General features: G+C 42.7%; 1 protein-coding gene across 1 annotated transcript; it reads right to left on the reverse strand.

The window, feature by feature from the left end:
• Nucleotides 1–18,567: 18,567 nt before the first annotated feature.
• LOC141086647 (keratin, type I cytoskeletal 19-like) lies at nucleotides 18,568–26,261 on the reverse strand. Its single transcript, XM_073572888.1, has 8 exons — nucleotides 25,413–26,261; nucleotides 25,170–25,252; nucleotides 23,660–23,816; nucleotides 23,412–23,573; nucleotides 22,193–22,318; nucleotides 21,425–21,645; nucleotides 20,711–20,745; nucleotides 18,568–18,626 (listed from the first exon to the last, which is right to left on the reverse strand). The coding sequence occupies exons 1-8, from the start codon at nucleotides 26,259–26,261 to the stop codon at nucleotides 18,568–18,570; spliced, it is 1,692 nt and encodes a 563-aa protein (XP_073428989.1).
• Nucleotides 26,262–26,599: the final 338 nt, after the last annotated feature.

Consider the following 26,599-nt stretch of genomic DNA (forward strand, 5'->3'; position numbering starts at 1 on the left):
GGTAAGACTTGCAAGTGCTTGGGCCCTGAGCAAGCAGGAGGGACCCAGTCGTGGGCGGCGGTACTAGCACAGGGAGCCTCATAGTACGTTGGTGTGTCTGACGGCGAGTGGGCCCCCCCACCGTCAGAGACACTTTATTGTACTACGAGGGACCCTGTGCCAGTGCCATCGCCCAAGAGTGGGTCCACCCACCTGTTCAGGGCAATGGCACTTGCCCGGGTGTGCCAGGTGGTGACCACGGCCATAGGGGGGCAGCCCAGTTAGGGAGGTTGAAAAAATGCCATATGTTGATGTCTAGGCTGTACATTCAGCAGCTGCAAATGGAGGAAGTGGAGAAGTACAAGGAAGAGGAGGACAAAAGCGAGCCATTTTTATTGCCACCTATGTGTCATCAGGGGAAGGTGGGACAAATTCCTTTGAAACCCATGCATGGTTCATTTTAATGAAGGTTAGATCATCAACATTTTGGGTCATCAGACAGGTCCTTTTTTCTGTCAGGATTGATCCAGCAGCACTGATGACTCTTTCAGATAACACACTAGCAGCAGGGCAAGCGAGCTCCTGTAAGGCATATTGTGCCAATTGAGGCCAGGTGTCTAGTTTATAGGCCAAATAGTCAAAGGGGAATGACCTGTGAGGAAGAACATTGATATGGGAGAAGTAGTTTGTAACCATCGCTGACAACTGCTGTCTCCTGTCACTTGCAATCGATTCAGTATTAGCAGTCGTGTGAGCGGTACTTGAAAAATCAGTCCACAATATGGTCATGAAACCCCTGTCTCCAACACCACTTTGTCTGTGTGCACCACAAACACCTCTTCCATTTTGGCCTCTACGGCTCGTGTGAGAACCAGCACTGCTGCTGTGTGCTGGGAATGCCTCCAACAAACGGTTTACCAGAGTTGCTTGTTTGTTCACCAATATTATCTCTAGGTTCTCCTGTGGCATGATGTTTTGTAATTTGCCTTTATAGCATGGATCCAGGATGCTGGCCAACCAGTAGTTGTCATCCTTCATCATTTTGGCAATGCGGGGGTCGTTTTTTAGGATCCGCAAGGCATAATCACACATGTGGGCCAATGTTCCAGGTGTCATTGATGCACTGCCAGTGGTGGGTGGAGGAGCACTTTCTTGGAAATCCACATCCCTCCAGTTACGCACAAACCCTGTACCTGACCTTGGCATGCCAACATTATCTCTTGGCCCCTGAGAAGCATCCTCCTCCCCAAAATAATCATCCCCCTCACCCTCCTCCTCCTCTTTCTCTTCTTCCTCCACCTCGTCCAGGTCAGTTGCCCACGCTGACAATGGCTGACTGTCATCATGGCTTCCCTTCTCCTCTTCCTCCTCTGCTGCAGACGCCTGATCCTTAATGTGCATCAAAGTTTGCATGAGCAGACGCATAAGTGGGATGCTCATGCTTATGATGGCGTCGTCTGTGCTTACCAGCCATGTGCATTCCTCAAAACACTGAAGGACTTTACAGAGGTCTTTCAGCTTTGACCACTGCACACCCGACAATTCCATGTCTTCCCTCAAACTGCCGGCCCGTGTATCCTCCCACAAATGCATTACAGCCTGCCTCTGTTCGCACAGCCTCTCAACCATGTGCAGGGTGGAGTTCCACCTTGTTGCAATGTCTATGATTAGGCGGTGCTTTGTGAGTTGGAGCGATCGCTGCATCTTCTGCATAGGACTGGAGTGTATGGGCGAGCGACAGATGTGCGAGTACGGTCTTCGCACCTTATTGAGCAGGGCTGTTAACTCCGGATAATTATGTAGGAAGCTCTGCACCACCAGGTTCAAGGTGTGATCCAGGCAAGGTATGTGTGTGAGTTTTGCAAGGGCTATGGCTGCCACAAAATTCCGGCCGTTATCACTGACTACCTTGCCTGGCTCAAGATGTAGACTGCCCAGCCATGACTCAGTTTGTCGCTGCACGTAGTCAGCCAGTACCTCCGCGGTGTGTCTTTTGTCGCCCAAAGACATCATCTTTAAAACAGCCTGCTGCCGCTTAGCACTACCTGTTCAACAGTGGGACACCTCGGGTGCAAAACTAGCAGCTGCGAATGGAGTGCTCATGCGACAGCACTATGTGGACGAGATTTTGCTTCTGGAGGAGGAGGAGGGTGGAATGCCTACAGCCAAACTGTTTCCTATACCGTGGGCTAGGCAGCACTGATCCACCGCTGCTGTCCCCTGTGGAGCCAGCATCCACCACATTAACCCAGTGCGCAATGATGGACACGTAACGGCCCTGGCCATGCCTACTGGCCCATGCATCTGTTGTGAGGTGCACCTTTCCACTCACTGATTGAGTGCATGGACAATGCGGTCTTTCACATGCAGGTGGAGGGCAGGGATGGCTTTTCGAGAAAAGAAGTGCCGACTGGGTAGGTCATAGCGTGGGACAGCATAGGCCATGAGGTCTTGGAACACTTCGCTTTCAACCAAACGGAAGGGCATGATCTCTAATGAGATCAGTTTGGCAATGTAGCCGTTCAAAGCCAGTGTACGCGGATGAGATGATGCGTACTTTCTTGTCTTACTCAGAGTGTCTGGTAGGGTGAGCTGGACTTGAGAGCTGCATAGGGGGGGAATTAGCGGTGGACATTAAGGACTGAGAGGGGGTTGGTGATGGTGGTGTTGGTGATGGCTTTGATTCAGTCTTTTTTTCCAAAAACATGTGATTCCCTGACTGCTTTGGCCTTGCGACGACACCGCAACATTTCTTGCTGGTGTTGTGCTTATCGGTGGCCTTTCAGTGGGGGAAGCAATGTAGCGTTACTGGCTACCTTCAGTCGGAGCTGGTGCACATGTGGTACCTGAGGTTTTGAAGTCCGTCCACGCTTGCAAGTGCATAGTGGTTAAATGTCTAAGCATGCAACTGGTGTTTAAATTTCAGAGATTTTTACCTTGGCTGAAGGTCCTTCCGCTCTTCTTAAAGATAACCTTTGCCTCATCAATAGGATTTTGGTAAAAAAAAAGCCACACCGCCCTCTTCCTACTATGGTATAAATTTTCAGGGCTTGCACCACGTGCAAATTTGAGTGTCTGGCCAAGCTGTCCTGCAGCTCTTTTGGTTTTTTTAACAAGTTTTGGTACAGCTTCGGGCCTGCCAGATAACCGCTGCTGCGATGTCGATGCCTGCTGCGGATCCTTCTCTTCTGAGCTATTGCCAGCGGCACCCTCTTCCCCCAAAAGATGCCAATCCGGGTCCACAACTGGGCACTTGAGTTTCATCTGGGTCTGATTCAGGATCACTAGACTGCGAGGCAAATGTATTGCTCTGGGTCAATGTACCAGCAGAATCATCTAGCAGTGGCTGTGCATTAGAGCACTCCATGTCAGAATCATCTTGGATTGGGGAATTCAGGATTTGACTTGATAATCCTGGCATGGTATGAGAAAAGAGCTCCATGGAGTAATCTGAAGTGTGTGCTATGGCATCCTTCACTTTTGGTGTGGGTGAAGGACACAAGGAAAGGTGTTGTTCCTGACAAGAAGCCTGCACTGACGACTCTGTGCTTGCAGTTTTTGTAACTTCAGAAGAGAAGGCAATAGAGCTGGAGGCGTTTTCGGCAAAGTAAGCCAAAACCTGTTCCTGATGCTCCGGCTTTAAAAGTGGTTTACCTTCTCCCAGAAAAGGGAACCTGTTATGAATGGGTCACCGAGGAGGAAAAAACAAAACAAGCTTGGTAACTATGCAGATTGCAGATCCCGGATCCTAACCACACAACTAGCAGCAGCCGTGGAGCATTCCTATGATGAACCTAGACGCTTCGTCACAGCCGGAGGACTAAATAAGCCTAAAGCAAGAAAAGGGGAAAACTAACTGCCCCAGAGCAGACCCCACAGGAAAGACAGCCCCCACTCATGTATTGACAGTGAAACAAGATGAAAACACAAACACAGGCAGGAAAATAGGCTGAGCAAACGATGGGGCCCAAACTAACTAGACAGGAAAGGAAAGGAAAGACACTGTCTGCAACCTGCAAAAAACCCTACAAAAATAATGTCCAACACTTCTGATAGCAAAATTAACCCTGAAGTCCCTAGACTTCTCCCACTATATCAGCACTCTGAAATATTCTGAGACAGAGCAAAAAGAGACCAAACTAGTAAGGGACAAAAAGCCAATTGGCAAAATATTGATAATTAAGAGTGGAAATTCAGCTCAGCCTCAGCCGGGGCTGGCTGACCACAAAAAATTGAATAGACCAACAAAATCAAGTGTGAACATTAGCAGAAAACTTGAGCTGACTGGAACAGAGCTGAGAACCAAGACCTGACAAGCCAGAAGGAATCAACAGCACCAGAATAGGGCGTCGGCTGTCTTAAATCCAGTCTGAGATTCCTGAGGTCCAATCGACATCCTCCTTATCAGATGGCAGATCTCCACTGATTAAATCTGCCTCACTACCTCCTGTTACCACCAGAGGGAGCCTGGAAGGAGAACTCACAACTGGTAGACCAGAAAATGAACTCGCAACAGTACTCCCCCTTGAGGAGGGGTCACCGAACCCTCATGCACACCACCAGGCCGATCAGGATGGGCCCGGTGAAAAGCACAAACCAATCTATTGGCATGAATATCAGAGGCAGAGACCCAAGAATTATCCTCCTGGCCATAACCCTTCCATTTGACCAAATACTGGAGTCTCCGTCTAACCAAATGAGAATCCAATATTTTCTCTACCTCATATTCCACATTGCCTTCAAACAACACAGGGTCAGGAGGTGCTGCCATAGGAACCACTGGCTCAACAAACCTCTTCAACAGAGATTTGTGAAATACGTTATGGATCTTGAACGTAACTGGAAGAGCCAATCGAAAAGAAACAGGATTAAGAATCTCCAAAATCTTATAAGGTCCAATAAATCTTGGCTTAAATTTTGGAGATGCAACCTTCATAGGAATATTCTTAGATGACAACCAAACCATATCACCCACTTTAAACCGGGGACCAATGGTCCTATGCCGGTTGGAAAATCGCTGGGCCTTTTCCTGAGAGAGTGACAACTTATCCACCACTTGGTCCCATATCTGCCGCATTCTCTCAACCACAGTGTCCACACCTGGGCAGGACAAAGATTCCACTTGCCCTGAAGAGAATCGAGGATGAAACCCAAAATTACAGAAAAAGGGTGACATCAAAGTGGCAGAACTAGCTCTATTATTCAGCGCGAATTCGGCCAAGGGCAAAAATCATCCTGATCAGCAGATATAAAACATCTTAAATAAGACTCCAAGGTCTGGTTTGTTCTCTCAGTCTGTCCAATGGTCTGGGGATGAAGCGCGGAGAAGGATAACTGAATTCCCAGATTGGAACAAAAGGCTTTCCAGAATCTGGAAACAAACTGGACTCCTCTGTTGGACACAATATTCTCAGGAATCCCATGTAACCGAACCACCTGTTGTAAAAACAAGGGTACCAACTCAGCAGAAGATGGCAACTTTGGGAGTGGTACAAGATGGACCATCTTCGAAAATCTATCACAAATTACCCAGATAACAGTCATTCTCTGAGAGACAGGAAGATCAGAAATAAAATCCATTGAGATATGGGTCCATGGCCTCTTGGGCACCGGCAGGGGCATCAGCAACCCACTAGAACGAGAACAGGGTTTAGACAGAGAACAAGTCCCACAGGACTGTGCAAAATTCCTGACATCACGAGATAAGGCGGTCCACCAAAAAGACAGACTCACTAAATCTCTGGTACCAAAAATACCTGATGACCAGCCAATGCGGAGCAATGAATTTCAGACATCACTCTCTCCACTGGTCAGGAACATACAATTTTCCCATAGGGCAACGCTCAGGTTTATCCTCCTGAAATTCCTCCAGGGTGCGTCTCAAATCGGGTGAAATGGCAGAAAGAACTACCCCCTCACCTAGGATGGTAGTAGGCTCGGTCACATTAAGAGAATCGGCAAAGAGACTCCTAGAAAAGGGGTCTGCCTTAACATTCTTAGTGCCCGGAAGAAAAGAGACCACAAAATTAAAACGCGTGAAAATCAAGGCCCATCTAGCCTGTCTAGGATTCAAGCATTTGGCCGACTCCAGATAAATCAAATTCTTGTGATCGGTGAGGACAACAACTTGATGTCTAGCTCCCTCCAACTAATGTCTCCACTCCTCAAACGCCCATTTCATGGCCAACAATTCCCGATTTCCCATGTCATAGTTGCATTCAGATGGGGAGAACTTTCGAGAAAAGAAGGCACAGGGATTCATCTTAGAAGTCACAGGGTCTTTTTGGGACAAAACAGCTCCTGCACCAATCTCAGAAGCATCTACCTCCACCTGAAATGGAAGTGAGACATCAGGTTGCCGTAAAACTGGAGCTGAAGTAAATTTCCGCTTAAGCTCCTGAAATGCTGAGACAGCCTCAGGAGACCAATTCAGCACATCAGCGCCCTTCTTGGTCAGATCAGTCAGTGGTTTGACAATACCAGAAAAATTACCTATAAATTTACGATAGAAATTAGCAAAACTGAAAAACTTCTGGAGGGCCTTCAAAGAAGTAGGCTGAACCCAATCATAAATGGCCTGTACCTTGGCCGGGTCCATTTCAATAGTCGACGGAGACGAGATAAATCCCAAAAATGAAATCCTCTGTACACCATAGAGGCATTTCGATCCCTTAACAAACAGGGAATTCTCCCTCAAAATCCGGAACACAGTCCGTACGTGTTCCACATGAGAATCCCAATCACTAGAAAAGATCAAAATATCATCCAGATAAATGATCAAAAACTTATCCACAAAGTCACGGAAAATATCATTCATAAAGGACTGGAAGACAGAAGGGGCATTAGTGAGCCCAAAAGGCATCACCAGGTACTCAAAATGTCCCTCCGGAGTATTAAACGCCGTCTTCCATTCATCCCCGTGCTTGATGCGAATAAGATTATACTCCCCCCTGAGGTCAAGTTTAGTAAACCAGCAGGCACTCTTAACTCTGGAGAATAAATCAGACATCAGAGGTAACGGGTACTGATATCTAACCGTCATCTTGTTAAGGGAACGATAATACACGGTCTTAATGAACCATCTTTCTTGGCCACAAAAAAAACCAGCACCTAAAGTTGACGAGGATGGTCTAATATGACCCTTCTCCAATGACTCCTTATTATAGGATCGCATAGCATCATGTTCGGGTACTGATAATTTAAAAAGTCGACCCTTGGGAAATTTACACCCAAACATCAACTCAATTGCACAGTGATAACTCCTATGAGGAGGCAAAGATGCAGACTTAGTCTCACTAAATACATCAGAAAAATCGGCCAGAAAATCAGGAATATCATGAGACTGAGGAGAGGTGGAGAAAACAGGAGCGTCCCTAAGAACACACTGACAACCCCAACTCACCACAGTCCCAGATTTCCAATCCAAAACTGGATTATGAGTTTGCAACCAGGGAAAACTCAGAACAATAGTATCATGCAAATTATACACCAGCAAAAATGTACAATTTTCTTGGTGGTCTGGGGCAACTCGCATTATCACCTGGGTCCAAAACTGAGGTTTATTCTCCCCCAAAGGAGTAGCATCAATACCACTCAAAGGAATAGGCGTCCACAGAGGCGTCATAGAAAAACCACAACGTTTAGCAAAGTCCAAATCCATCAGATTCAACGCTGCTCCTGAATCCACAAAAGCCTTAGTGGAAAACGTGGATAAGGAGCAGATCAGAGTAATTGCCAAAAGGAACTTAGTTTGTACACTGCCCACAGCAAATGTGTGTGCAAAACGTTTCTCTCGTTTAGGGCAGACAGAAATAGTATGAGAGGCGTCACCACAGAAAAAACACAGCTTATTACGCCTTCTAAACTCCTGACATTGCGCCCTAGACAAAACCCCATCACATTGCATAGGTTCAGACGTTAGTTCAAAAGGTGGCAGCGCCTCCCGTGTAGTTTTACGTTCACGTAAACGCCGATCAACTTGAATGGCTAATGACATAGGATCATCCAGACCAGAGGGAACAGGAAATCCCACCATAACATCTTTTACGGTCTCTGATAAACCCTTCCGAAAGATAGCTGTCAATGCACTATCATTCCATGTAGTAAGGACCGCCCACTTTCGGAATTTTTGACAGTATAGCTCTGCAGAATTCTGACCCTGGTTTAATGCCAACAGGGTTCTCTCAGCTTGGTCAACAGCATTTGGTTCATCATACAACAACCCCAAGGCTTGAAAAAATGCATCCACATTAGTCAGATTAGGATTTTCAGATGTCAGAGAAAAAGCCCAAGAATGTGTCAGAATCCTGAACCTGGTTTAATGCCAACAGGGTTCTCTCAGCTTGATCAACAGCATTAGTTCATTCTCTGGCTCACCAGTTGTGAGTTCCCCTTCTGGACTCCCTCTGGTGGTGACGGGAGGTGGTGCGGCTGGTTTGATCGGTGGAGATCTGCCACCTTAGAATGAGGATGACGATTGGATCTCAGGATTCTCAGATTGGATTTAAGACAGCCGACGCCCTATTCAGTTGCTGGTGATTCCTCTTCTGGCTTGTCAGCTCTTGGTTTTCAGCTCTGCTCCAGTCATCTAAAGCTAAGTTTTTCTGCTAATGTTCACACTTGATTTTGTTGGTCTTTTCAGTTTTTTGTGTGGTCTGCCAGCCCCGGCTGGGGGCTGAGCTGAATTTCCACTCTTAATTATCAATATTTTGCCAATTGGCTTTTTGTCCCTTACTAGTTTGGTCTCTTTTTGCTCTGTCTCAGAATATTTCAGAGTGCTGATATAGTGGGAGAAGTCTAGGGACTTCAGGGTTAATTTTGCTATCAGAAGTGTTGGACATTATTTTTGTAGGGTTTTTTGCAGGTTGCAGACAGTGTCTTTCCTTTCCTTTCCTGTCTAGTTAGTTTGGGCCCCATCGTTTGCTCAGCCTATTTTCCTGCCAGTGTTTGTGCCTTCATCTTGTTTCACCGTCAATACATGTGTGGGGGCTATCTATTCCTTTGGGGTCTGCTCTGGGGCAGTTAGTTTTCCCTTTTCTTGCTTTAGGCTTGTTTAGTCCTCCGGTCGTGACGAGGCGTCTAGGAACATCGTAGGCACGCTCCACGGCTACTGCTAGTTGTGTGGTAAGATCAGGGATCTGCAATCTGCATAGTTACCAACTTCTCTGGTTTTCTGTGGCTAACTTGTTTTGCTTTTTTCTCCTCGGTGACCCATTCATAACACAACACCTCCTGCCTTAGCTGTTATTGTGCTTTTGCCATAACCAGCAGATGCACCACCACCACCATCAGTACTAGCTGCGCCCCCCGCCCACGTACGCGGCCTCTTCCACCATACTTCCTCATGTTTGGGAAAATGTACCAAAAATACCAGCAGAGATATGGTACTGTATGAGAAGCTCTATATGGTGTATTGAAAAATGGAAATGTCCGTCTATGTATTTACGGACTCACACACACACGTGCTGTCTCTGTCACACACACACACTGTGTCTGTATCGATTTGACCGTTATTAAACAGCAGATATAGGATACTGTTTGACAAGCGGACATCTCTATACTGTGTATGTATGGAAAATTGTAATTCTCCATCTATTTTTTAACGGAGTCACACACACACTGTTGTGAATTCTCTTTCTGGCCTTCCTCTGGTTACTGGTGAAGGTGGTGGAGCTGGTTGTATTGACAGAGGGGTCGCGAGTTCTCTTTCCGGGCTCCCTCTGGTGGTTACAGGAGGTAGTGGAGCTGATCTAGTAGACAGAGGTCTGCCACCTGATAATGAGGAGGATGATTGGACATCTGGAGTTTCTGATTGGATTTAAGACAGCCGACTCCCTCTATCCCTGCTGGTGATTGTTTCCTGCCTCCTGAGGTCTTAGTTTCCAGCTCAGTCCCTGCATGCTCAAGCTAAGTGTTCTTTTGCTATTGTTCACATTTGATGTGGTTTCGTCTATTTCAGTTTTTTGTGGTCAGCCAGCCCTGGCTGGAGCTGTGCTGAATTTCCATCCTTATGTTACTGTTTGTGCCAGTTTGTTTTTGTCCCTTATTAGATTGGCCTCTCTTTGCTCTGCTTTCATAATATACCAGAGTGCTGATATAGTGGACGAAGTCTAGTGACTTCAGTGTTTTTTCTATCAGACGTGTTGGGCATTTTTTGCAGGGTTTTTTGCATGATTGCAGACAGTGTCTTTCCTGTCCTGTCTAGTTAGTTTGGGCTCTATCGTTTGCTCAGCCTATTTTCCTTTGTATGTGTTTTCATATTGTGTCACCGACAATATATGTTTAGGGGCTATCTATTCCTTTGGGGTCTGCTATGGGGCAGTTTAGATTTCCCCTTTCTTGCTTTAGGCTTATTCTCCGGCTGTGTCGAGGCGTCTAGAATCATCGTAGGTACGCTCCACAGCTACTGCTAGTTGTGTGGATAGGATCAGGGGTCTGTAATCTGCTTATTTACTGTACCAACCTCTCTGGTTTTCTGTGGCTTAGCTTGGTCTTGCTTTCCTCCTTGGTGACCCAATCATAACACACACGCTGTGTCTGTATCGATTTGACCGTGATCAAACAGCAGATATAGGATACTGTTTGACAAGTGGACAGCTCTCTGCGGTGTATGTATGGAAAATTTTAATTATCCGTCTATTTTTTAACGGAGTCACACACACACGCTGTGTCTGTATCGATTTGACCGTGATCAAACAGCAGATATAGGATACTGTTTGACAAGCGGACAGCTCTATATGGTGTATGTGTGGAAAATTTTAATTATCCGTCTATTTTTTAACGGAGTCACACACACACGCACGCTGTGTCTGTATCGATTTGACTGTAATCAAACAGCAGATATAGGATACTGTTTGACAAGCAGACAGCTCTATATGGTGTATGGAAAAATTGAAGTTTCCGTACACGTATTTACGGAGTCTCACACACACACGCGGCCTCTGTATAGATTTGACCGCAATACAAACAGATCTACAATACTGTTTGATAAGCAGACAGCTCTATACTGTGTATGTATGGAAAAATGAATATCTCCGTCTATCTTTTTACGGAGTCACACACAGATAGAATGTATTTGTCCATGATACCAGCCCGAACACGGTAGTGTGTGAGGAGCGTACACCTCTATACGGTGTGTGAAGAAATGAACACTCAGTAACTGTGCAGAAAAAAGGAATAAAAGTTTTTTTGCTTTGAAAAAGGCAGTCAACACAGCAGTGTGCAAACAGCAATGCAGCTATCATGAAGCCTTATAAGGCAGCCTAATAACCACCAGAGCTGCTGCACACCAAAATATCCTCCCCTGTCACTGCACACTAACTCTTGTGTTGTACAGTGAAAATCGCTATCTGCAGAAGCACAGTTGTATTTTTTTTCCAGCCTAAACACTCTCTCTATTGAGAACGAGCAGCAGCAACCTCTCCCTATGCTAAGATCGGCAGAAGTAAGATGGTGGTTGGCGTTCAGGGCTATTATAGCCACTGTGACGCCACACAAAGCCAGCAAATCACTGCAATGCCCTTCTATAAGATGGTGGTGGCCGCTGCCTATGTCATCGCGTTGCCCACATTGTGCGTCCTTGATCATTGGCTGAGAAAAGGTGCTGGAAGCATGATGGGAAACACGACTTTGGCGCGCGGGTCGGCGATCTCATGGCCGACCTCACGCTATGGTCGGGTTTCGATCGGCAAAACCCGACTTTAGCGAAAGTCGGCAACTTTTGAATTTGACCGACCCGTTTCGCTCAACTCTACTGATAAGTATGCCATAGTTTTTTCTTCCATGTGTGATTGAATACCATAGATGTATTTCTATTTATTTCCCTATTGTCCTGCTTTGGTAGCTTTACTTAGAATTAATATGGATTTTATGTGAGTAATTACTGTATATACTCGTGTATAAGCCGACCCGAGTATAAGCCGACCCCCTAACTTTGCCAAAAAAACTTATTGACTCATGTATAAGCCTAGGGTGGAAAATGCAGCAGCTACTGGTAAAGTTAAAAAATAAAAATAGATACCAATAAAAGTAAAATAAAAGTAATATTAATTGAGACATCAGTAGGTTAAATGTTTTTGAATATCCATATTGAATCAGGAGCCCCATATAATGCTCCATACAGTTCATGATGGCCCCATAAGATGCTCCATACAAAATACACCCCATATAATGCTGCACAAAAGTTAATAATGGCCCCATAAGATGCTCCATAGAATATGCCCCATATGCTGCTCCATAAAGGTTATGGCCCCATAAAATGCTCCATAGATTATGCCCCATAAGATGCTCCATAAGATTCTTCATAGATTATTCCCCATAAAATGCTCCATAGAATATGCCCCATATGCTGCTCCATTGATTATGGGGCAGCATATGGGGACATAATCTATGGAGCATCTTATGGAGCATCTTATGGGGGATAAGATGCTCCATAAGATGCTCCATAGATTATGCCCCCATATGCTGCCCCATAAGATGCTCCATAGAATAGGCCCCATATGCTGCCCCATAATATGCTCCATAGATTATGCCTCATATGCTGCCACTGCTGCTGCAAATAAAAAAATGACATACACACCTCGTGTTGCTGGGGGCCAGGTGCCAGTGTCCTGAGCAGGTGGGGACACTGGCACGCTCTGGGGACCAGGTTCCGGTGTCGCCGCTGGCTCAGGGCCCTGGCACCTGAGGTATTCACCTGTCCCCATTCCACCGCTGCCGCTCTGTCTTCCGGGTCCTCTGTCAGTGATGTTCAGGCAGCAGAGGGCGCGGTGCTCACTAACTATGTCACTGTGCCCTCTGACCTGAACATCACAGCCAGAGGATGCGAAGGACACAGCGGTGAGCAGCGGAGGACCGGAGACAGGTGAATATTGCTAATACTTACCCCCTCCTAGAGCGGTCTTTGCAGCTCCGCTTCTTCCGGTCTCAGGCTCCTTCCTTCAGCGGTCTCATGACTTTAATGAGTGGTACCACGTGACCGCTGAAGGAAGCAGCCTGAGACCATGGAGAAGCGGGGGGCTGCAGAGAAGCACCAGGGGATGAGTATGATCTGACACCCCCATTCCCCTCCCCCGCTGACCCCCGTATATGACTCGCGTATAAGCCGAGAGGGGGACTTGCAGCACAAAAAAATGGGCTGAAAATCTTGGCTTATACGCAAGTATATACGGTAATACACTTTATATGTTTGGTTAAAAAAACACTCTATCCTCTTCAGTGTTTCTACACTAAGTGAGGCCTTTTTGTGCTTGTTAAATAAATAGTGTATATTTATCTAGCAGTTGTGCAACTTGTGCAAACCCTGCAGAGATACGCAAAAGTCACCATTTACCAGTGTCAAGACAGTTGTGCTCAAAAGTTTACATTTCCCGGAATAATTTTTGCTTTCATGGCCTTATTTTCAGACAATATGAATAATAACACCAAAACTTTTTCTCCACTCATGGTTAGTGGTTGGGTGAAGCCTTTTATTGTCAAACTATTGTGTTTTCTCTTCTTAAATCAAAATGACAACCCAAAACATCCAAATGACCCTGATCAAAAGTTTACATACCCCATTTTTTAATACCGTGTATTGCCCCCTCTAACATCAATGACAGCTTGAAATCTTTTGTGGTGGTGGTGGGTGTGTTTCTTTATTTTCTCAGCTGCTCACTCTTCTTGACAAAAAGCCTCCAGTTCCTGTAAAGTCCTGTGCTGTCTAGCATGAACTGCGCACTTGAGACCTCCCCAGAGTGGCTCAATGATATTGTGTTCTAGAGAATGAGATGGACACTTCAGAACCTTCACTTTCTTGTGCTGTAGCCAATGACAGGTCGACTTGGCATTGTGTTTTGGATCGTTGTCATGTTTGATCATCCAAGTACGTCCCGTGCGCAGCTTCCAGGCTGATGGGTGCAAATTTGCCTCCAGTGTTTGCTGATAATACGCTGCATTCATTTTTCCTTCTACTTTGACCAAGTTTCCTGTGGCTTTGTAGCTCACACATCCCCAAAACATGAGCAACTCACCTCCGTGCTTTACAGTTTGAAAGGTGTTCCTTTCAACATAGGCCTTGTTGTTCTCTCTCCAAATGTAACGTTTAAAGTTGTGTCCAAAAAGTTAAATTTTGGTCTCATCACTCCAAATCACCTTGTTCCAAAAGTTTTGAGGCTTGTCTCTGTGCTGTTTTGCGTATTGTAGGCCAGATACTTTTTGGCATTTGTGCAGTAATGGCTTTCTGCTGGTGACTCGACCATGCAGCCCATTTTTCTTCAAGTGCATCCTTATTGTGTGTTTAAAACAGCCACACTGCTAGTTTTCAGAGAGTCCAGCATTTCAGCTGATGTTATTTGTTGGTTTTTCTTTGCATCCTGAACAATTTACCTGGCAGTTGTGGATGAAATTTTTGATGGTCTACCTGACCGAGGTTTTGTTTTTACAGAGCCCCTGATTTTCTATTTGTTAATCAAGATTTGAACGCTGCTGACTGGCATTATTACTTACTTGGATATCTTTTTGTATCCTTTTCCTGTTTTATACAGTTCAACTTCCTTTTCCCATAGATCCGTTGACAATTCTATTGCTTTCTCCATGACTCACAATCCAGAAACATCAGTGGCTGGATAAAAGATGCAAGATTCTGTCTGGATACCTGAAACTCACTCAGCCTTTATGCACACACACTAATTAATAAATAATAATAATAATTTTTTTTCTATAGCACCAACATATTCCGCAGCACTTTACATTAAAGAGGGGTCTTGTACAGACAATAGACATTACAGCATACCAATAAACACATAGATCAAAACAGATACCAAGAGGAATGAGGGCCCTGCTCACAAGTTTACAATCTATAAGGAAAAAGGGGAGACACGAAAGGTGGATGGTAACATTTGCTTTTATTGTTTGAACCAGCCATAGTGTAAGAAACGGGTCTTCCTGTAATGCTGCATGAACCAGTTAACAGTCTAAATATGTAACAGTACAGACACAGAGGGCTATTAAATGCAGAAAGCATGCGAGAAAATGATACGAGGAACCTGGTTATGGTAAAAATTTTGAATTGGCCACACAGGGATATTAAGGTTAATGTGTTGAGGTCGTAGGCCAATCTGAACGAATGCGTTTTTAGGGCACGCTTAAAAAGTACGTGAAAAATCTTGGAGATGGGAGTGGGAGGATCTGATTATTGAGGTTGTTAACCTCAGATCATTAGCAGAATGGAGGGCACGGGTAGGGTGGTAGGCTTAGACGAGAGAGGAGCTGTAGGGTGGTGCGGAGCCATGGAGTGCTTTGTGGGTGAGGGTAATAGGTTTATTCTGAAATCTGGAGTAGATGAGCAACCAGTGTAAGGACTGGCACAAGGTAGAGGCATTGTTATAACGATTGGTGAGGAATATTATCCTGGCTGCAGAATTCAGGACAAATTGGAGAGGGGAGAGTTTGGTAAGAGGGAGACCGATTAGTAGAGAGTTACAATAGTCCACACGAGAATGAATAAGAGAAACAGTAAGAGTTTTTGCAGAGTTGAAAGTAAGAAAGGGTTGAATTCTAGAAATGTTTTTGAAGTGCAGATAGCTAGAGCAAGCCAGTAATCGGATGTGTGGGGTGAATGAAAGCTCGGAATCAAGTATGACCCCAAGACAGCGGGCATGTTGCTGGGAAGTTATGGTGGAACCACATTTGGAAATTGCACTATTGGGCATAGGTAGGTAAGTAGAGGGAGGAAACACAAGGAGTTCAGTTTTTGACAGGTTCAGTTTAGATAGAGGGAGGACATGATGTTAAAGACAGTGGTAAGACAATCACTGGTGTTTGATTACAAGCAAACAGGTCACAGGTGAAGATATTAACTTTAGTAGCCATTCATACTAATTTGTGTCAACTTCTGTGCATGTTATCAGGCCAAAATCACCAGGGTATGTAAACTTTTTATCTGGGTCATTTGGATGTTTTGGGTTGTCATAATCATTTAAAAAGAGAAAACACAGTAGTTTGACAATAAATGGCTTCACCCAACCACTATCCATGAGTGGAGTAAAAGTTTTGGTGCTATCATTCATATTCTCTTAAAAAAGGCCAAGAAAACAAAAAATTCTGAGCACAACTGTAATTTTCTTTACTCTGCTGTTGGCGTGTGTCATAAAAGCGATATAAAAAACAATTTTATTGGTTAAATAATAGCATATCTTTATATAGCAGTTGTGCGACTGGCACAAAGACTGCTGAGATACGCAAATGTGACTATTTACCAGTAATTTTCCTGAGTCTGCTGTTGGCATGCGTAATACAGCTGATAGCTTAAAAAAATTACCCATACTTTGATAGATACAGGGAATTTATACATAATACCTCTGTGAGGGTACTTGTGAAAAATAAAGCCAGGAATTTTTTTTTTCAAACACATTCAATATAGGAAAGGGTGACATTAAGGAACGGGAACATGGATGTGGGGGTGCCCACCAAGACTGTGTGGCAGATCAGAAAATGACTTTATCTCATTCTAACTTTCTGTCAAAATTTGGTCTGCGTGCTACACTACTGTCAAACCCAGACAAGTGCGAGAATGTTGTGGGTAGGATGGCAGCACCACAAAGTCTTCCACACGGTCCAATCTCAGTAGCCAAGAGGCAGGACCTCACAATCATCAAACTGGTTCTCCTTCCTTCCACCATCAAGGGTCCCAGGAGACATATGACCCCAATGCTGGCCACTCCAAGTAACTGTTTATGTTCCCTTGTAATAATTCTGGCCTCTCACCATGCACCATTAAAAAGGGTCTGAGAAGGTGGAGTGCAGTGATGCACAAACATTTGAGCACCCACGGCCAGAAGAAAGCCACGTTGGGGGAAAGTCAATTCATGTCTGAAGAGGTGGAGGATAATCTTGACGCACAGTTGCCATTAGGTCAGCCAAAAATCGCAACTCAGAAGGAGGATCAGATTGACGAATTGGAAGACGTCACGGTTGATGATGAGGCCACTGATCCAACCTGGCACGGTAGCATACCTAGCGAGCACAGCAGTGCAGAGAGGAATGAATCCATAGCACAAAAAATGCAAGAAGAAGAAGTCATTTGACCAGAGGGAGAACTCAGTCAACTGTTTGACAGAGCACCCCCCACTCGGCTAGATAACAGGCACTTGCTTGCCCTCTTAAAATGTGAAGTGAAGGCCACATAATGACATGGAGATGGATGTGGTGGTGGCGGGCAAAGCCCAAAATTCAAACGGACATGTTTTAGCTGGCATTGTAAAGTGATGGGGAATATGTGTTCCACTTTCTAGCTAACAGTTTTGAATGAGGGATAATCCTCCCAAATGTAGGAGTGAGAGCCCTCACATATGTAAAAGGAAAAACTAAAGCCAAAATGCTCCATGTGAACATATGCTAAAGGGGAGGTATAATTTTTTTTTAATATTTTTATTTTGCGTTATATACATGTAATTATGAAGGAAAATTGTTTCTTAGCATTATTTCCTTTAAAAAAAAATGTAGGTTTGGTTTGGTAGGTCTTCTTATAAATCCGTAAAACATGCGCAATAGTCTGACAACATTATTCCCAGATACCATATGTGTGTCAGAAAGGCATTCAGGCATCTTCTCCATGCTGTTCCCATTTAGTTTTAGCTCTTTCCCATCCATTTCAGATTTTTTTGATATACCCTCAGACCTGTTTGTTGGGTCCAGCAGAAAAATGTTTGGCTTTCCCATTGACTTGCATTGGATTTGTTATTCAGTATGCATACACGGATATTAGAAATTATTCCTACCGATTTTCCCGAATCCGAATATTTCACTTTTCGCTCATCATTAGCAATCACTTTAATTCTAATTTTTACAAAATTTCTATGATTAAACATCTGATGAAGTTTTTCCTTAGATCGTTAATACTACAACAAAGATATACAGACACATCAGATTCCTGCATTATCAGAGATAAAATTTATTTTAATAATTTACAATAAAGAGTGACAATACAGTCCAAGAGCCATCATTATTGTGATATACATGCCCAACAGACCTCATAAAAAAGAGACCCATTCTAGATCTTTGTGATCTGTGGGATCACAATGCAATGGTTTTTAAATGTGCGTTACATCACATTTTGTCAGGGGAAGAAAAGAATCTGCTGAACTTTTGGTTAATTATTAATGGATACTTGTCTACACAATTATCGGATAATGTATTAATGGACGCCTCTTTGTTAGTTAAGGATAATATTTGTCAGGTTTTATAATGTAGTGATAGGGTAGAACCTAAACGAAGGGTTGAGTATTTTAGGTTTTTCAACTGGATGAGATAAAACGTACACTCATTATCTCCCCCCCCTCAGCTCAAGAAGGGTATTCTATATAATAAGTCACATATAAAGTATAAAAATATAATGTTCCTTCTCCTTAAAACCAGCAGAACACATCTATAGGAATAAACATCATATTGATTTTTTTTCACAAACTATTTATCAAAGAATCACTTGCTTAATACCATCAATGACTAATACAAAGAGAATATATGTAAATGTTTTAGAATTATATTTCTTTAGCATTATTTTCCATGTTTTATGCTTGGTCTTCACATTCCTCCAATGTTGGTTGCATACAATTAGCACTTGGGTTCGTGGCAATGCTCAGTGGTGTGATGGGCAATTTTGTGGTGAGACCCTAAAGAAAGAAAACACTGGAATGTAGAATTAGTCTATAAGATATATTGACATGATGATTTGATAAATACAAGATACTGTATATACTCGTTTATAAGCTGACCCGAGTATAAGCCGCCCCCCCTAATTTTGCCACAAAAAACTGGGAAAACTTATTGACTTGCGTATATGCCTTGGATAGAAAATGCAGCAGCTACTAGTAAATTTCAAAAATAAAAATAGATACCAATAAAAGTAAAATTAATTGAGACATCAGTAGGTTAAATGTTTTGAATATCCATATTGAATCAGGAGCCCCATATAATACTTCATACAGTTCATGACGGCCACATAAGATGCTCCATACAAAATACCCCCCATATAATGCTGCACAAATGTTAATAATGGTCCCATAAGATGCTCCATAGATAATGCTCCATAGATTATGCCCCATAAGATGCTCCATAGATTATGTCCCCATATGCTACCCCATAAGATGCTCCATAGATTATTCCCCCATATGCTGCTGCAAATAAAAAAAATGGCATACTCACCTCTCGTTACTGGGGGTCAGGTGCCGGTGTCCTAAGCAGGCGGGGACACTGGTGCGATATGGTGGACAGGTGCTTGTGTTGTCCCTGGCTCAGGACCCCGGCACTGGTGATATTTACCAATCCCCGCTCCATCGCTGCGCGCCGCAATGTCTTCCGGGTTCTCTGTCAGTGACTGTTCAGGCAGAGGGTGTGGCGCGCACTAACTATGTCATCGTGCACTCTGACCTGAACATCACAGCCAGAAAATGCAGAGGACACAGCGGCGGGCAGTGGTGGAACGGGGACAGGTGAATATTGCATATACTTACCCCCTCCTGGCATGCTCTCTGCAGCCCCACTTCTCCCATGGTGTCCGGCAGCTATTCCTTCCTTCAGTGGTCACGTGGTACTGCTCATTAAAGTCATGAATATGCACATATTCATGACTTTAATGAGCGGTACCATGTGACCGCTGAAGGAAGGAGCCTGAGACCGTGGGAGAAGCAGGGGGCTGCAGAGACGTGCCAGGAGGGGTAAGTATGATCTGAAACCCTCACTCCTTCACCCCCGCCAACCCCCTAGCGAATATGGCTCGTGTATATAAAAAATGGGCTAAAAATCTCAGCTTATATGCGAGTATGTACGGTAATGATAATAATGATAATTGATTGATGAATGGATGATCGCTTGGGGCCAAGAGAATAGATGTTCGGTGGCTCATGTTTAACTTGAGTATTAGTTACCATTCATTGTTTATTACTAAATGAGGTAAGCAAGTGCAGGAATTCGTTTCACTGCTTCATACACACAGGGGACGAAAGACCCTAGTTCTTATGATTGGATGAAGTCCAGTGGTGGGATAAGTAATAAATTATATTCCTGGGATAAACCCTCAAAGTGACTAAACAATTTTTGATTTCGATCAGAGATATAACATGCCATGTAATATGATTGCAGAAATTGTCCTGTGTGATGTCCATTCTGCTCTAAAAGATGCATCTGTCAATCAATTTAGATTACTGACTATCCCAGTAATAAGAGACTTGTCTTTTAAAGCTAGCCATAGACATCTAACAGCAGATACTCAAATGATCATTCGACCATCAGCAATTTATTGCAACTTCACTATCCAAATGGCATTCATGGTTTTCAGAGAGCGGATAAAGCCACTGGAAAATTGCACTGGTCTTATCTCCTAGGTAAAAAAAGGGTGATCGTTAAAATTCCAAATCCCAGATTATTATTTTCCCTGGTATCATCCATCAAGTGAAATTGGGGAAACCCTCAAACACATCAAACTATCAATCAACCATCTTAGTCTAGTATGTATAGGAGATCTAACAGTCCTAAATCTTGATCACATTTGGGATATATCAAGGAATATAGTCCAAAGCCAAAAGCATTTATGGAAGATGAATCCTTATTTTGTGCTAAGTTGGAAAGGCGCGTACTTGAGCAATATATTTAGAATGCAAATAGGTGGTAATCTGCATAGAGCCGTAACACTTTAAGTTGGTGAATGCAATTTATGTAGCAGAAATCTTGGTGTAGAATCATCAGTTGATGAACTTACCATGCTTTCCACTTGACATGTGATGTTCTGAAACACTAAAAGTCAAAACAGCACATTAGTTAGTAAGTGAAGTAAATTAAAAAATTTTAATAGCTTTAAATGAATATCAAGCAATAGACAACCAGTATGTAATATGTACGCCTCTCAAAAAGAAAGAAAACTGTCTCTAGCACCATTGGACCTCATAGTCAGTGTCCAACCCTTTTACAAATCATTGCTGGGAATATCACCTGAGTCAGACTCTCATCGCCTCAATAAATGGCACCCATACATAGACAGTTTGTTTAGGGTGTAGTCCCTCATCATTAGTCAATTGGGTACAGGATGATTCTTGGGAAGGACTGTGACATAGCTCCAGGGTGTCCTTTCAGAGACTCCAGCTGGCCTAAGAATTCTAAATGCCAAAAATGGAAAAAACTATGCAAATAACGTCTTGAATGGAGCTGAACTTTACAACCAAAAGCTGTTTAGTTTATTCTACCCTTTTAAAAGAAACAGTGAAAGGCCAACAAGGTGTGTAATACTTCAATTCTCCTCTGGTGGCGCTGTGTAAAAATGAAATACTTGTGAGGTTCCCCTACAGAAATTTTTTCTAAGCCGTAGAAATTGTGTAAGAGGACAATCATTTTGAATAGCCTTGACATAAAATAACAATCTAAAGTGACTTCTTTAATTACTAATCTGAACATTTGTGTTATTCAGTGATATACATACTGAATATCATGCCCATCCAGGAGGCGTTTGTAAGTGGCGATCTCCATCTCCAGGTGGGTCTTCTGATTCATTAGGATTTTGTACTCATAGTTCTGACGTTCTAGATCAGACCTGACTTGTCCCAACTGAGACTCCACACTGTTGATCATTGCTTGTAACTGGGCAATTTGGGAGCCGTAAGTAGCTTGGGTCTCTGCCAATGTGCATTCCAGGGCTGATGTCTGATATTAAAAGCAAAGTACAAGTTATAAAAAATTGTAATGAACAGGTTCTAAAATATCTAATTTTTTGATTGTGAATTGAAGAGATAAACTCAATTTACAGGAAATCGGTCAGCAGGTTTTTGCTAGGTAATCTGAAGATCGCACACGGCAGGGTTAAAGCATTGAATTCATTTATGTGTCACATGTCTGACTCACATGACTGAGTGGTGTTGTTTTCTTAGAATGAAACTTTGATCACCTTGTGATTATCCTTACTGGAACTACAGCAACTATAGCAGCATATCAAACCCAGTCCAACTCTGCCCCTCCTGTGATAAGCAGCTTGCTGTCTATAGACAATGTACATAAGGAGCCTGGTGTGGGCTGGGTCAGCTTTCTCAGCTTTGCTCTGCTCTAATTGTGTCAGAAGTATCTCTGCACCCAGTAAACTAAGGGACACATTGCTGGATACAGAGGCTCTTTGCCTATATCATGCTGCTCTCAGATGAGGTAGCAAACACCTACTGACAGATTTCCTTTAAAGAAATCTGCAAGTCTTTCTCACCATGCTCAGTTGGCTCTGCAGTTCAATCTCCAAGGTCTGGACAGTGCGCTTCAGTTCAATAACCTCAGTTTGAACAGACTGAAGTTGTTCTGAACCTGAAGCTACTTGAAGATTCAGCTCTTGACTCTGTAGATACACAAAAGGCATGAATTCTATATTTACTATACATTAATGGGCAGATTCATACATAAGATACATTTTTTCTCGAGCCCTGTTGTAAAATTGTTGAAATATCATGTCTTTTTTTTTTATTTCTACCTTTTAGCATTTTTACATCAGTACTGGCCAGCTCTGTCAACTTTTTGAAAAGTGGTTTAAAAGGTCATAGCCTACAAAATCATCAAGACATCGGTCTTGATGAATGGGGACCCGTGTCATTCAAATATGACTTGCTGCATGAGCAACATAATGATATTTAAAGTATTTTTATTTTATTGTCTTAATTTGTATTTTATACCTTGAGGATCTTGTTTCAATAAAGGCCATGATCAATATTTGACAGCAAGTTGAGATGGGAAGTGAAAAATATGACTAATAACCAATGTTCTTTAGGTTCACAAGTATCTTCTTGCTCCAAGTCAGACCATAGTAGGCATGTCAATGTGAATCTTCACTGTGTTATCTTTGGGGTTTGACATAAGCACCTATTTCTATATTCACAGCAGCCTTGGTTGGGTATCAGAAATGCCAATTCAGAACTTAAATGCAAATAAACTAAAGGAACAAGAAGCGCAATAGGGTCTTATCCGGGTTATTGTTAAAAAAATAGATAAAGATTCACTCACCCTTTCCAGGAGAGGTTCAGGCATGTAAGATCTGTAGTCAGCTTGCTGCACATCCAAAGGTCAACTCCGTGACCGCCAGAACTTCAGAATTTTTTGGAATAAATTTATGGACATCAGTGCGCTGCTTGACAAATTCACGAATCCAGATAATGAGAAAGATTAACTGTTTATTTCACAAATAGGAAATAAACAGTTAATCTTTCTCATAATCTGGATTCGTGAATTTGTCAAGCAGCGCACTGAAGTCCATAAATTTATTCCAAAAAAATCTGAAATCAGAACTTAGGTATGAGATGTAAAGGTGGGTATTTTGTAAATGTTTAAGATGGGAAGAACACTTCAAGATGATGTTTTTGTACCCGAGGAGCTACATGGCACACTTAATCAATTCTTACTGCCCATTCCATGCTTTAAATATGTTAAAAGAACATTACCCTTTGTCTAAACATGTTCTCTGCATCTCTCAGATTTCTGTCCATCAGATTCTCATATTCATCTCGGATTTCAGACAGGGCTCTGTTCAAGTCAATAGATGGGGCAGCATTCAATTCAACATTAATTCTGGCTCCAAGTTGAGCATGAAGACTGTTCACCTCCTATGGTACAAGATAAAGGTTTGCAAGGTTCTAAAATTCTGCTTAGTCTATCAACCAATTTAATAGAGGCAATGCATCCATGATACCTCTTCATGATTTCTTTTCATCTCCTGTAATTCTTCTTGAAGGTTTTGAACTTGCATCTGAAGACCACATACTTCTTGGTTAAGTCCTTCCAGGACCCTACGTAGAGCATTCACATCTGATTCAACATTATTACGCATGCTGAGCTCCATCTCATACCTGGAAAGCAAGAAGCAGAAATATTTTTACTAAAGTGAATAGAACAAGGTGTTCATCATAGTGAGTCTTCAACATGACAACTGACAGCACCCCAGCCAAGACTGACAAATTGTAATAGGCATAGTGCAGGGCGTAAAGGGAACCTGTTAACTGATTCATGCTGTCCAAACATATGAATCAATGCTGGGCTACACATGCAATTTAGCAAAATACACTTTACAGATCCAGCAGAGGACAATAGGGAGAGACCAGATTAGTCAAGCTCCTCCCCCCAGATGGCTCTTCCCAGTACTACCAGAGGTAAATTGACAGGAATCTATCAATGTACATATGAGGGAAAGATCTTTATAGCTTTATTTTACTATTTTTTGCATCCATATTCAATGCAACACCTTCTCAGGCTTTGTGCTAAGCATAATACATATAACATCATGATAATAAGACTCAATGATCCTATTATTACTATATGTTAAAATTTGTGAGTGTATGGGGGTCCATGTCCATATATTTATACTGTGAATTATGGTATTCAAGTTACACAATTCTTTATAAAGAAAATATAGTGAAGTTGATTTAGTAAGCCAATGCTGCCCAAATTCTGTCAAATTATCCTAAAAATTACTAGTTTTAAAAATTGCCTTGAAGAGGGAGAGTGCTAATTGGGGTAGAACAATGTGTCAAATTTATCAATACATGTCCCAATTGAGCTAAAACTATTGATTTAAAGTAAGCCACACAAAAGATAATGTGAAAAAGAGATATTATGTTAGGATGTGTCATTCCATGCATCACTGTGATAATTTTGGCTAAGTTTATCTTTAGTTTTGATTTACACCTAGTATTGATAAAGGTATATACTCTTTGTTCTATTTGTTGTGCACTGATGTTAGACAGCCGTGGAAGCAATCAGCCGAATTCCGCAGATACAGCGCCTTCAAACTGCGGCAAAAAACTAATCATGTCTAGCCGATATTGTGCTCAGTCAGGCATAAATAGCCCATATCTACCAGAGCAAGAGTCTGCTGGGGATAGCGCTCTATGACATCTATATACCCAACAGTATACATATGTTGCCCTGAAAAGGTTAACCTCTTTAAATGCATCCCAACGACCCTAATCAACATACAGATCAGAAGATGTTGCTGTATAAATCATCTATTTCAAGAGCGACATTTGGAAATATAATCTGTTATGTTAAAGGTTCTGCAGGGATGGAGTAAGACAAATAACACCAATGATGGAAGTCATGCATCCCCCTCGCTGTCCTGAACCTGACATACTTAATATATACAGTGTATTAGTCACTTTTTTGTTGAGTGGTTAATAAATAGAAATAATAACTGGGGTACATACTTGTCACGAAAGTCATCAGCAGCTAATCTAGCATTGTCAATCTGCAGAACGATCCTTGAATTTTCCAAGGCAGCACCTGCAATCTATAATACATGAATATTTTAAGCTTTTTGTTGGGATATTAAGAGTCAGATACATTAATATTTGCAAATGTGTATTACTAAATTAAATTTTATATTGTAATTCTAATTTACTAAATTTGGTGATATAATAAATATAATTTTGGGATATTTCCTACTTTACCTGGTTCTGGAGTTCAGAGATCATCCTGAAGTACTGGCTGAAGTCAGGTAGTGAGCTGGGAGCATTATTGGCATACCATTCACAGATTTTGCGCTCCAATTGGGCATTTTCTTGTTCAAGAGCACTCACTTTGTCCAAGTAGGAAGATAAGCGCTCATTTAATATTTGCATAGTTTGTTTTTCATTAATACTGAGTAGACCATCATTCTTCCAACCACCATGACCTCCTGAGCTTGAATAATGACCATGGCCTCCATAATGGCTGCTAGACGCATGCTTGGAAAATGAGACTGCTTTACAGCTTGATCCACTATGGTGACTTACAGATTTGTGGTGGCTTCCATGATGAGACATGTTTGAACCATGTGAGCCTCCATGATGTGACAGATTGGAGCCTCCATGGGACATATGAGAGTTGCCATGATGCATTTTATGGGAGCCTCCTAGATGGGACATATGAGAAGATGACAGGTGAGATTTATGTAATCCTCCATGATGAGTTAAATGAGTTCCTCTCATGTGGTGGGAAAAGTGAGAGCTTCCATGATGGGATCCTGCAGAGTGAGGGGATGAATGACAGCTACCATGATGAGATCCTCCTGAGTGATGGGACAAATGAGAGCTACCATGGTGGAGCAAATGTGATCCTCCATGCTGAGAGAAATGGGAATCTCCAAGATGGGATGAATGAGAACCTCTATGATGAGACACATGGGATCCTCCTTGATGTGATCCTCCATGATGAGATGAAGACATATGGCTGACCATATTGGAAGAATGGCCTCCTGTGTGGCAATTTCCTTTATGACCACCAAATGAGTAATGACCATAGCTGGTGGTGTGCTTCATGTTGACAAGAGAAGAGAAAGAAGTGGAAAGGGAAAAGAAGTACAACTGGATAGATCTTAAGTCTACAATTGAAGTGTGATACTGCCTCGCTGCCTTTCTATTTATATATTGAGCAGGAGGCGTTGCATGTATAACTTTATGTGCTTTTTCTGCATTTTATTAGTTTAGGTCTTTATTGACTAATAATTCTTGGGTTGATCAGCTGGAGCTTGTGTTTTTATAATGTGTGTTATATACAGTGCTAAAAGTAGGTGGAGGGATTGCTGCATATTTCGATTGATGCTGTACATCAGACATTTCCACACCCTTACAAATTATATAAGCTCCATGTTTATATA

This window comes from Dendrobates tinctorius, unplaced genomic scaffold, assembly GCF_039654945.1.
Source record: "Dendrobates tinctorius isolate UK_male_01 unplaced genomic scaffold, ASM3965494v1 ptg000032l, whole genome shotgun sequence".
NCBI lineage: Eukaryota > Metazoa > Chordata > Amphibia > Anura > Dendrobatidae > Dendrobates > Dendrobates tinctorius.